This window comes from Ambystoma mexicanum, chromosome 8, assembly GCF_040938575.1.
Source record: "Ambystoma mexicanum isolate Mex_15411 chromosome 8, UKY_AmexF1_1, whole genome shotgun sequence".
Taxonomy (NCBI): Eukaryota; Metazoa; Chordata; class Amphibia; order Caudata; family Ambystomatidae; genus Ambystoma; species Ambystoma mexicanum.
The window spans coordinates 907,758,266-907,770,684 of NC_090929.1; the positions used below are offsets into that span (position 1 = coordinate 907,758,266).

At 48.5% G+C, this 12,419-nt stretch overlaps 1 protein-coding gene across 9 annotated transcripts in view; it reads left to right on the forward strand.

Annotated features, from left to right (window-relative positions):
• Positions 1–12,419, forward strand: part of OGDHL (oxoglutarate dehydrogenase L) — a 2,607,259-nt gene that overhangs the window by 983,030 nt on the left and 1,611,810 nt on the right. For all 9 annotated transcript variants that reach the window (XM_069610806.1, XM_069610810.1, XM_069610809.1 and 6 more), the window contains one exon: positions 6,223–6,351. In XM_069610806.1, coding sequence (XP_069466907.1) covers positions 6,223–6,351 — 129 coding nt within the window. The remainder of the gene's footprint in view (positions 1–6,222; positions 6,352–12,419) is intronic.

A 12,419-nucleotide genomic window follows, 5' to 3' on the forward strand; every position in this document is an offset into this window, starting at 1 on the left:
TACCCAATCCCTGTATGTTCCAGCTCATAAATGTCAGGGTTTCCTCACTCGACCCTCCAGGGATAGTCATAGAGAAATACGGGTGGGTGGAAATGTGCTCCCCATGGACGGTGCCCAATGTGGACCAGTCTAAAACGCCGACGGGGCCATGATGCTTCGGACTCTGCCCTTTCTGCGAATACCAAGCTGTTTTTAACATATAACCCCGGTCCCCCCACCCCCTCTCACATCCCTCCCCCAAACGAAGGGATGAATAACCCACACCCAAACAACCAGAACAAACACAATGGCATCAACGCCTGGGGGGCCTGTGTACCGGCCTGGCGGCGATGCTCCGAACCATAAGGCAATTTTAGGATAAACATAATGCCCACTAATATTACCCGTTCCCACCCAGGGGGGGGGCCCATGGGTGACGGTGGGGGCATGGACAGCAGGTGGTGAACCAAGAGAACAGGAGTGAAAGTGTATATATATTCGATCCACTGGACCGAGAAGCGTATTAGCTCAACTACAAGAACTGAGAGAGAATCCTAAAGAGAGGTGAACAAGGGGGAGAAAAGCATTTGACGGGCATCCAGAGCCCATCAAGGAGGGGGGTGGGCCGAGCAGGAGATTGCCCAGCAACCCGGCTATATTGTGATAGGTCAGTGAATCTGGGGGCAACAATCACAGTGAGAAACAACAGCAGTGATACCAACATTTTTGTCAAAAGTGTGAATGAGGCATTACACAGGAAACTTATCAGGTAATAACGGAGTGACGAAAGGTCAGACAAGAATCAAGGCAGGGTTAGGCGGCGTCCATTCAACAATTAGGGCGACCTGTGGCGAGCCAGTGTCAGTGACTGTCACGAGAACATTTCAGCCGGGAAAGTGTTCATCAATGAACCTGGATGCCTCCTCGGGCAGCGTGAAGAAGTAAACCCGGTTTGTATGCTCGATACGCAGTTTAGCGGGGTATAACATGGCATATTTAACCTGGAGGTCGCGTAGCCACTTCTTCACTGCCAGGAAGGTTTTTCGCTCACGTTGAACTGACACAGAGAAATCTGGATATAGGTGGATCCTGGCTGCGCCTAGAAGAAGGTCCCCCTTGGCCCTTGCCGCCCTAAGGAGTGCATCGCGGTCGCGAAAGTTTAAGACCCTGGCTATGATCGGGCGTGGGGGTGCTCCAGGTTTGGGTTTCGCCGTAAGTGAGCGGTGGGCCCCCTCGATCGCGAACTGTGGGGAGAGTTTAGGGGAGTCAAGGAGTTGGAGCAGCATGCTCTCCACGTAATCTTCCATGGGTTCATGTACACCATCCTCTGGCACCCCGATTATGCGGAGGTTGTTGCGCCTCGAGCGGGATTCGAGGTCCTCATTCTTCTTCTCTACCTCCGTAACGCGGGCGGATAGCATGGAGACCTCCGCACGGTGGGAACCCAGACCGTCCTCGGCGGTGCTCACTCGTGTCTCGATCTCGGCAACACGACTATCAGTCCTCTCCATATGTGCTTTGATGGAGGAAATCGTGCCGTTCATGTCATCAAGTTTACTATGAATTGTGGTGAACCCCGCTCGGATAAACTCCGTCATTTTCTGGGAGTCGGATGGTTCCAGCACCGGTGAGGGGGAAGGTTCCAGTGATGACGCCTCAGCTCCGGGGGTCCCCGAGCGTTTCGTGAAGATATTGATCGAGGATTGTTTCTTGCCGGTTCGTGTCGACATGTTGCCGGTAGGGGGGAAAACTTAAGTACAGAAGAGAGAGGGTAGGGCCACAAGGGGAGACACCAGGATCGACAAGGAGGCGTGTGAGCGGGGGGCTCGAGCAGAGCACCAGGAAGGAAGGGGTATGGCGTCTCCGATGGGGGGCCCCGCCAGACCACGAGGGAGCCGGTGAACGCCGAGCGGACCCGAGCAACTCACCGGAAAGTCTGTAGGGGTGGTCAGGGCTCGAGTGGTAGTAACCAGTAGTAGAGGCAGTAGTAGCCGGGGTCGTAGGTGTTAATATGGTGTAGGAGACCACCACAATATGAGGCAGTGAGACGGGTGGTACACAGTGCAGATCACTGAAGGCAAGTGGAGGGACCCCAGAGCAACCTTGAAGATAGGACCACCAGTCGGGAGGTTCGGTGTAGATAGACGTGCCGGCTACCACATCCAGAAGGCTTGAGGGGGAGTTGGTGGCTGGGGGAGAAACCAGTGGAGAGGAATGTCACTGTAAGAGGCAGTAAAGCGGTCGGTAGAAGGAGGGCATCAAGGACAACTGGGGCCCAGGAGCAGTGGCACTTGGAACGTTGGTGGTTGGTGGCCGCAGCGCACTCAGGTGCGGGAGGAGAAGCAGCCGAAAGGGGCTTGGCAAGGGTAGACTCCCCAAAGTGTCCCAGAGTCAATTTGTCAGGCCGGCGAGACCTCCAACCACAGGCCAAGGATCCGGGGAGAAACGTTTATGGTGCAGTAAAGTTGGCATGAAGAGGACCCGGGGTGCACTCACCGCGTGCCAGGGGGCCCGAGAGAAACCCGCGGCCCCAGGGATATAAGAGTCGTAGGGCTGGGGTCCGGGGCAAGGGGCAACTCACCGCCCGGAGCCGGAGCAATAGAGGCTCAATGGCGTGCAGCACGCCGCCCAGGATGGGGCAGCGGAGCGAAGCGCTCTGGAGTCCGGTGTAGGGGCCACCTGGATGCAGAGGATGAGGCCAGCGGTACTCGTAGCAGGCGGGGGAGGGCGATTGCACAGAGCGAGTAGAGTGCCCCTCCCCCACAGTAGGCCGCAAGCCGCTTGTCACCGGCGCGGTCCCTCGGAGTCGAGAGCGGGGCCGGGGATGCGCCCGCTCCCGCCCAGCCCGCGGTGGAAGTTCGGTGGCGTGCAGCACGCCGCCCAGGATGGGGGCAGCGGAGCGCTCTGGAGTCCGGATCAGGTGTCCACAGGATTCGTAGAGCGAGGCCAGTCGCCCTCGTACCAAGTGGGGGAGGGCGAGCGCGCAAGCGAGTGAAGCACCCCTCCCCCTCAGTAGGCCACAAGCCGCGGGACTCCAACGCGATCCCACGGATCCGAGTGCGGGGCCAGGGAAGCACCCGCTCCCGCCCAGCCCGCGGCGGGTCGTAGCTCCGCAGCAGGAGCGGCACCGTGGGCGGCGCTTGGACTGCAGGTGCCCGGACTCCCCAGCAGCCCCTCTGGTGTGTCGGATGGTCGTGGCGTAGGGGCAAACAGGAGAATTCCGTCAAAAAGGTGCCTCACAGATCGGAGCCGAAGATCAGGCGGCCATCTTCACTGAGCGCAACAGCGCCCCCCAGAACTATGTAATTTCAAGTGAAACAAACAGTTATATTTATATTTGTCATCTATTAAACAAAGCAGAAAATTTAGAGAAAAAGAACCCTAAGCCAGAGATCCAACTATTGAATATCTAATTGAACTACAAATTTGCTGCTAAATAGAATCAAACCATCATACATTGAAGTGCTAACCACAGCATGCTGAGATATGACTTAGAAAGAACAGACAAACAAAGGATACTGAAACCCGATTTACAGTGATATTTCCAACATGTGTGAAAGTTACAAAATTACTGAAACTGTATATTTGAACTGTTGACAACAACATTAATTAAACTGTGGAAGGCAAGGACATTTTGATTTTTCTTTTGAAGTGGGACACTTGGAACTTGGCGAAGAGAACCCTGAGTCCTAACTAGAAGCATTTTACTTCAAGGTTATGGTGAACTGTGCAACTTTGAACTTTAGGAAGGGAACCCTGAGTCCTGACTTGGGGAAGGAGACCCCAAGAGCTGAAAAAGACTATTGCATCTTAAATTCAAGAAAGGGAATCCTGATGCATGTTTTTGTGTGGTACGATTTTATACCTGGGGGAGGGAGCTGAAAGGAAGCTACGAGCTGGAAGAAGCTCTGAACTTTATGTTGAACACTATTGTTCTTGGTTGGTGATATCCTTACACTTTATATAGATTAGATGTGAGGACAAGCATAGGTTTTGCACACCGACAGATTCCTAAATTGAACTATTTGTCTCAGACTTTCCTCCTTAGTTTTATTCAGGTAGGGAAATCCCACCTTAGTCTATGGCAAGTTAGGCCTTTCTCCATCCTGACATTTAAGTTGCTTGTTTTGAATTTGGAATCTGGTGTCTGTATGCTTCTTCATGATGCCTTCACAGATGGGATGAGGCTCAACCGATACAAGTTGGGGGATCCTAAAATTTGTGAAGCTGAATGCCAGAGCATCAGACCCCTCAGTAGCCACTAAAGGCTCTATCGGGTTTGATATCTGTAGTAGTAGGGATGAAATAATTCATCCAGGAGAAAGGAGACTGATACTGACTAACCTGATACTGATTCCACCACCTGATACATACATTAGACAGGCAGAGTCCTTCGAATGAGTGCCCCTGTGATGCCTGACCCCTTTACTTCTGAACCGTTTATTAGGGTTTCTTTAAAGTTTCATTTGCACAAGATCTTTGTTCAATAAGGTTGCCGCTTGCAATCTTGGGCCCAGCACAGTTCGGTTTTACCATATGTCTTCTCTGACTCACCGGCTGTGCTGAACCGTTGGAATCTTTTGTCTCAGGAGTCAAGGACGGCAACACGGTGGCAAGTGCTTCTCCCCGCTTCGACTATCAGCACGGGAGGACCATGTGTGCCATTGACACCTGTCACACCATATGCCTGCTGGACTTCCCGGTATGATTTCCCTTTCAGAGGCTTTGCGGATCTGAGGTGAAAACGGCATGGGCTATTCGCTCCTCGTCATCCGTCCAGGTCTCTCCACCTTTCTCCTCCGTTTGAACTGCTGGTCCGGAATAGCTGCTTCTTCGTGCGTTCATCCTTGCTCAAAGTGTGCTTTTGTGCTCCACCTTTTATCCCATTGGGGAAGGGAAAGGGCCGTCAGGTGTGTGTAGTTTTTGTCAGTTGCTAGACCTAACAAATTAACAAGGGGGGTCCTGGGAGTCCCTCTGCCAGACATTAGTCCTGGTTGCGAGAGACTTACCCAGAGTCTTTAGCTCACTATCTTTCACAGAGAAGAAATATCCCAAACATATCACTTTGTCCTGCCCTGGGGCAGTCCAGCACCGAAATGCTAGGCAATTCTCCTCTGAACAAGAGTACCAACAGCATCCCCAGACACGTGTTTCGGTCTGGTTGGACCTCATCAGTAGGGAGGAGCTGTGCCTCTCTAAGAATAGTGAGCAAGGGGTCCACGTCTGGATTCCCCTAGTAACTTAGGGTGAGACCCAAAGTTACTCAAATATGCAAATTAACAAGGGGGGGGTCCTGGGAGTCCCTCTGCCAGGTGGTCTGCCCCGAGCAATGCCAGTGGTTAAGATTCAGTCTAAACCTTCCAGCCATCACCCCTTTGTTTTTGCTTTGTCACCCCGAGTGGGACGGGTATGCCCAGACGTGGGTCCCGTGCCTGCTGGGCCTAGAGACCCAAGCTACTCCTCACTGATGAGCCCCAACAAGGGCGAAACATGTTTGGGGATGCTTGTGGTCTCGTGCAGAAGGATGTGACCTAGCAGTTTGGGATGGACTGCCTCTTTTGGGGTGGGGCCATGCCTGATTTGCATATGGTCTTTCCCCTTCTGTAATGGCTTGGCAGGCGAAGAACGATGGTCTGGAGGGTTGCCCCGAGCAATGCCAGTGGTTAAGATTCAGTCTAAACCTTCCAGCCATCACCCCTTTGTTTTTGAGTTGCTAGACTCTGCCTGACCCTCATGTTGGGACATGTCAGTTAAACGGCTTGGGTTTTAGTCCGTTGTCTGTCACGGTGTAGGAAAGTGTTCGTGTTGGAAAGAGGGTGGGATTAGAACTTCTGAATACCCTGCGGGGTAGGATGGGGAAAAGGTGTTATAAGAAAGGGGGTACCACGTCTCACTTGTCAGTGTCCCACTTCCACTCCCAGAGGACCCCTCATCCAGACCTCCCACACTGGTCCACCCCCAGGAACTGGATTCAATAGCGATGGCTGTTTCCTCTCCACCTGAATGACAGATCCCCTCGGCCTAGCGGGTAAGATAACTTCAGGTTTCTCACAGGAATGACAATGATTCTTTCAACAAAGAGAAACTGCCTTCATTAGGAGGATTTGGCAGACATAAAGCATCTTCAACACAAGTTCTTTTTTCCATATACATTTCAAGTGTTTGCCTTGTAATTTGCACTTAGTAACTCAGAATGTGGTCGACTGCATAATTTGATCCTTTATCCTTTTCTCTACTCATCAGGTTATGTCCATCCTTCTTCACGGAGATGCTGCCTTTGCTGGACAAGGTGTTGTGTATGAAACCTTTCATCTCAGCGACCTCCCATCTTACACCACAAATGGAACCATCCACGTTGTAGTCAATAATCAGGTACCATGAAGCACAGTGTGGTGAATTGTCTCTGTAGCCTTTTTGCATATTTCTCCCTTGCTGCTTTTTCCATAATTCTTTTGGTGGGTTCTGACTTTTTCACATTGTATGTTTTACTTATAGCCATTATGCAGTGACAAATATTGGTTTGAAAGGTTAGGAGACATTCTAGATCTTTACATTTGTGATAGGTATGGTTGCGTTACAAGAGGACCATAATGGTCAATACATAACAAACTGTTAAAGTACGAAAACCCCTGAAGAATTTCCTAGACTTGTGATGAACAATAAAGGAAAGAAACATGTTGGGTAGTGTTGATTGCTGTTTGATTGTATGTATGGATGACAGAATTATGGATGAATAGAACGTTGCTGGGAATATTGATTATCCTGTTAGGATAGGTAATTGTTTTATGATAGATTGCTAATTGAAAAACTTGTCCTTCTGGTGAATTGAATAACAGAGAATCAATGTACTTGGTAACAGAGTGTTGTGTATGTTTTACTTGGGATAATAGTGCCTAAAATATTGACAATGTTCAAGAATTGGTCTTAGAAAAGACGATAAATGTATTTTATTGAAATGTTTTATAAAATGAAAATAAATTGATATTTTTGATAAGAAATTGTTTGAAAGAGTACGTTGGAATTTAATGAACAAACAACATATTTGACTGAGCCAGATGAATAAGGTACTGGAGAAGCAAGGGACCCTTTAAAAAATAGTGTTGTATTTTTAGTCTTTTGACTTTCAGAGGGTTGCTTTGAAGTGGTCCAGATAAATATTCCCTCCAGTCTCTCAAAGTTTTGTGTATGTACGTTATAAGAGGCACAATGTCCAAATGTTGCCATATTAGTTGAAAATGTATTTGTCTACATTACTAATTTCAAGGAAACCTTTGTTCAAGTAAACACTTGGCAGAGAAAGGAAAGTAAAGGGCTTTGACTTTTCCAGGTTCAATGAGCACCACGTCTTCCAAATAGGTTCAGCGCTCGGGACAGCATCTGTTCATTAGGCCTGCCTTGAAATAAGCACTGTAACTTCTTTCTGAATGGGAATGAAACCTTTCAAAGCCCCAGCTTTCAAACTATCCTGGTATTTCCCAACTAGAGATTATGTTCATCAACTTGCTAATGTTTACAAAGAAGGTCATGCAAGGTCGAGATCTATAGTTGTGGTACACATCTTTTTTTGCGATTACTTTTTTTTCAATCTCAGTAAAAACATATTTGTTTAGAGCAGAAGTATATCTAAACTCATTAAGTGAAATATGTTTGAAGTTTATATGCTGCCATACTCCTACATCCCGTCCCCTTTCCTCCATCCTTGTGGGCGTCCCCCAACATGGGGACGGTACCGGAGCCTTTGGCAGGAAGAATTGAGCTTCCCATTTTAATGTAGGTCGTGCAGGCGTGACCTCGGGCATGGGAACGCTCCACCGAGGCCTCACCCTCCAGCACCTCACCTTAGTCCCTTTTTTCCACACAGTGTCGGACCTGGCAGCCAGTGCAGAGATACATTTCTAGCTTTCCCTTTGCTCCCTGTTTTGTTTTTTTCAATCTTATTTAACTTCCATTTAGTGCCTCGCCTCCCCCGTCGCATGTTGGCCGCAGGAGGATTCACGAGATGTGCCTCATGCGACAGCTTGTTCACGGCCTTGCACCCCCATGCCCTCTGTCCTGTTTGGGGGCCGACCACCGCTGGGACGCATGTTTGGCTTGCAGTGCTCTCGGTCACAGGGCATTAAAGAATCGGTTGTCACAGCGAAGGTAGATCTTCCACACTTCTCCGCCACCCCACCTTAAGGACTTCGTCTCCAAGACCTCTTGCCAAGATAAGGTAGGCCCTCTGTTCAGCACGGCTCCTCAGCATGGCAACTCCTTCCCTGGGGTGCCCCCGGATCGGGGTTCTCACGGATTCAGGTTCTGGCAGGCTCACAGCCTCTAAGGCTACCGGCTCCCAAGCGGAGGGGCCCAGGGGCTCCTTCGGGCTCTCCAGGGAAAGACCTGAGGCGATCCTGGCTACTATCTCCCAAGCTTAGGGGCTCAGGGGCCCTACTGGGCTGTCCTCAGAAGGGCGATCAAGTTCATCCTCTTCTTCAACCCCAAGGGGTAAGGGATCGTCGAGTGCCACCTCCAACAGTCTGTCCTCTGCACGATCCAGCACAGCTACCAGCACAGGTGCTGAGGGCTCGCTCTGAGGTCATAAGTCAGGGTGCTACGACTAACGGGCGGCCGGCCGAGGGCTCAGCACCTACCAGAGTGATCTTGGAGGTTCACGCTTCTGATTCTGGTGCAAGTCCCAAGCTGTATTCTCCCGTGTATGAGGCCACTCGTAACTCAGGGCCTTTTAAGCCCTCCCGACCAGGCGCATGGCTTCAAAATGGGGGAGAGGCACGTGGCAGAGCCTGCCATGCCGACGGCCATCTTGAATCCAGCCTAGGGCTTTGCAAGATGATCCCAGTCCCCTTCCCTCTGGAAGCGGCAGCAGATTGTATGGTACAGGCATCTGGTCTCCTCAGGGATACATCTACCCATCACAGTCTTACAGCTACCGCCCCAGTCACCTCAGCGCTTTGACCAGGAGTGGAGGCTCAGTGCCTTGGGAAGGCTGGGACCCAGTGGCTTGCGAGGAACGGTTCTTCGAGCACTTCCTCTTCCTCTTGCGTTGCCCTCAGATGAAGGGGCTCCTGAAGGATATAGTGATGGTCATCCCGCAGGTCGTGCTGCCCCGGCCCCCTCCTCTGGGTACTCCTCCCGTTCCTCCAGCGCTGCCGGTTCCAGTGCTGGTCTCTCCCCTGTCCATGCTCTACCGGTTGTTCAGACCCTTCCACCTCCTCCTGTACCACCAACGCTCCGCCCTCTACAGCTGTTGGACCTGTCTTCAGCACCGTACTTAGGGGGTACCCCGTAGACAACTGTGTCCCAGGGCCTGGATTCCCCTTGGTCTTTGAAAAGGGGGGGACGATGATGCCCACAGCGATAAACCCTCTGCATCCGTTAAGGCCTTTCATGACCGCCTTTAGGGCCTGGCAGAATTCTTGAGGGGGTCCCTCTGCACAAGGAAGCCCCCTGGAAGTTGGGAGTGCTAGCAGAGGTCTTGGGTAAGTGCACCACGATCTGGTCTGGCATCCCTCTCCAGAAGGCGCGAAAGGTTGGGAGAAGCTGAGGGCCAACGCCCAGATGTACAAGAAGTTAGACGGCAGTTTCCGGCTGACAGACGAGGACCCAATTCTCCAGGCCTCCCACACGCAGCTGCATTCTTCAGTGGTGGCTGTAAGAGGATTCAATTCAACACTACAGCTAAGTCAACGCCTAGTCTATAATACTGAATGAAAACCCTTATTGATATAACTTTATGTCCAGTTCATGCGTTCTGGATGACTACCCCTATATAACACCCCTCTCTTGGAATCCCCCTGACCCCACTGAGCCAAGAAGTAGTTCTGTTTTGCAAGTTTAAAAGGTTTATTTGATAATTTAAAATATATATATATCACACTTTATAATAAATTAATAATTGAATAGCACACTTAATCTGATATGATAAAGATCAACAACGGAGAATCTGGCACTAGCACACTTCTTATAATCACTAATGAGTTGACATGAAATGGATAAGGTAGCACACTGGTAAATAGGAACAAAAGTATAATGTGATAGAGAATGCTTTATAGAGTTCAAATGGATGCAAGGTTGAATGAATGAAATGCAGTATAGAAATACTCAATATGATTTCAGCAAAACAATGTAATCACTTTTCTCTGGCAATCCCCTTCACCCCTTGATGCAAGGCAAGGAAATGGAAGGAAGCACACAGTTCTCAGAAATGCAATCAACTGTAATTCAGTTCAATCCAGCAAGCTTAGACTACATAAATTTGAAAACACAGGCCCAAATTGCTTTGATATGTGCTGGCAATGAATTGAAAAATATGCTAAAATACTTTTAATTCCCTTTCAGAGGTTCAGGGTGAGTGGTATCTAGTTAATATTAGTCCAGGCTCACACTAGCAATGATTCAGGAATGATTAGCAGGTTAAACGAATTTCTGGCAAATGGAAGGCAAGCAGCAGCTGATTTTACATGTGGAGAAATTTGCAAATTGCGGCAAAATTTGCGGATGCGCCGAGCGCTATTACAGAGGAACCACAATGACTATCTCTATCGTTTTGGGGTCCTAGGAAAGCCTAGGATCTCAGCTTCAAAATGAAAGTTACTGCAAGTCTCTAGCACAAACGGTCACGGAGATATGAGCGATTTTGTGAAGGTCGTTTTTCAGATTTGAAATTTTAAACGCACACTTTTTCAGCTTTAAAAATGATGGCAGGATAACACAATTGCTAAGCTGCAGTTCTACTTAGGTTAAAAATGGATTGAATTATATTATTTTAACTAGGAGATTGGTTCTGCACAGTTTTCTAGGTACTCACACTATATTCTTGAGTGAAATGGGCCTCATCACGGATCTGGTCAGGGTTTTAGACTCGCCTCTGGTCTCTGCACTTCACAGTGATCTGGGTCAGCTCTCTCTGGTTCTCTGGTCTGGGTCTCTAGTTCTGGATAGATTGAAGTCTCTAGTTTGGCTCTCTGGAGGTTTGATGGAGGTAAAGTATGGATTTTTCCGGCAGAGCTTCCAGCGGCAGATGGATTTTGAAGGTCCCTATCTGTCCTGTCTGTCTGCTTTTATGTGTTTAGAATGTGGGTGTGTTCTAGCATCACTGACCCTACCTCTCTCTCAGCTTCTAATTGGTCAAACTTCCATTTATCATTTGATTGGGGAATGAACTGTGAGTCAGAGGGATGTCATTTTATGGCTTGCAGATAGGACACTCCTCTGTCAGATTGCACACATTCTATATTTGATAATAAAAGACATATTTCACAGTTACACAGTTGCTTGAAATTACATTCACATGGTGTGGCTGAATTTAGCCATGTCTCTGTCCAAATCTGCTGTTTCTAAGAGCTTGCATTCAGAAATGGCACATATTTCACTTTTTAACTGATTTTTCAATTTCTGACATTGACCCAACTTTACATACATGTGTGCAGGGAGTAGGGACATTAACTGATGAAGTTTCAGATTTTTAACATGCATACATTTAGAGTAATATCCACTTTTCCGCTGACACCCCCGAACACGCCACCGGGTCGAAAAACCTCTTAAAATGTGGGCAGAAAAATCACAAGAATTATAGTGTCATTTATAAAATTTTCACATGTCTGTACTATGAGTTATTCATCTTTTTCTAAACAATATTCTGGCTACAAAGGGGTGTGGTTTCCTCTCAGCACAAGGTAGAAATACTGGTCTTTCCAGTTCTGCCAAGCCAGCTTGCTCTCACAGGCAGTGCCCCTCCCCTTTCCTCAGGAGGAAGCCACTTTTTACGACCATTTACGACTCCTGCCAATAAAACCTTTGCCTGAGCAAGGACAGGGCTTTGTTCACTTTCCTGCAGAGCACAGGTAATTCAATTATCAGATAGATGGCATATCCTTAGTGTGAGCAGCAAAAGGGCAGCTAGGCCTGGGAACACAGCTGTGACTCAAGTTTCACTCCTGATGGGGGTAGTTGCCAGGCAAATTGGAATCTCTTTAAGCTGTCATTTCTGTTCCCCAGTTTCTGCATTCAAATAAAACTAAACATTTTCACATATGCAGCTAGAAGGCTGATTCTAAGTGCAAAACTATGACATTTCAACAGTTACAAAGGCATGTGACACCAAACATAGGTCACTCATTTAATCTAAACATTTTCGATTTTAGTGTCTTCCAGTCCAAATTTACTTAAACTGCTGAAATCCACAGGTCAGCCAGTCTTGTTATAAACCTTCAAGTCACTTCAGAATATAACTTTACATTGGATCCACCTCTCAGTAAGTCTTTCTTTGGCATGTTTTGGGTTCATTTATTCAGTTTTGCAAAAAGTAAAATCTGGTGTTGTTTTAAAATGCCGGCTTTTGGATAGTGGTGAGTACTGGTACTGCACCCCTTTTTGGGATTTAAGAAATGAATTCCCAACAGTTATGGGTTTGCTTTTGGCAATCAGCATTGCCATTCCCAATG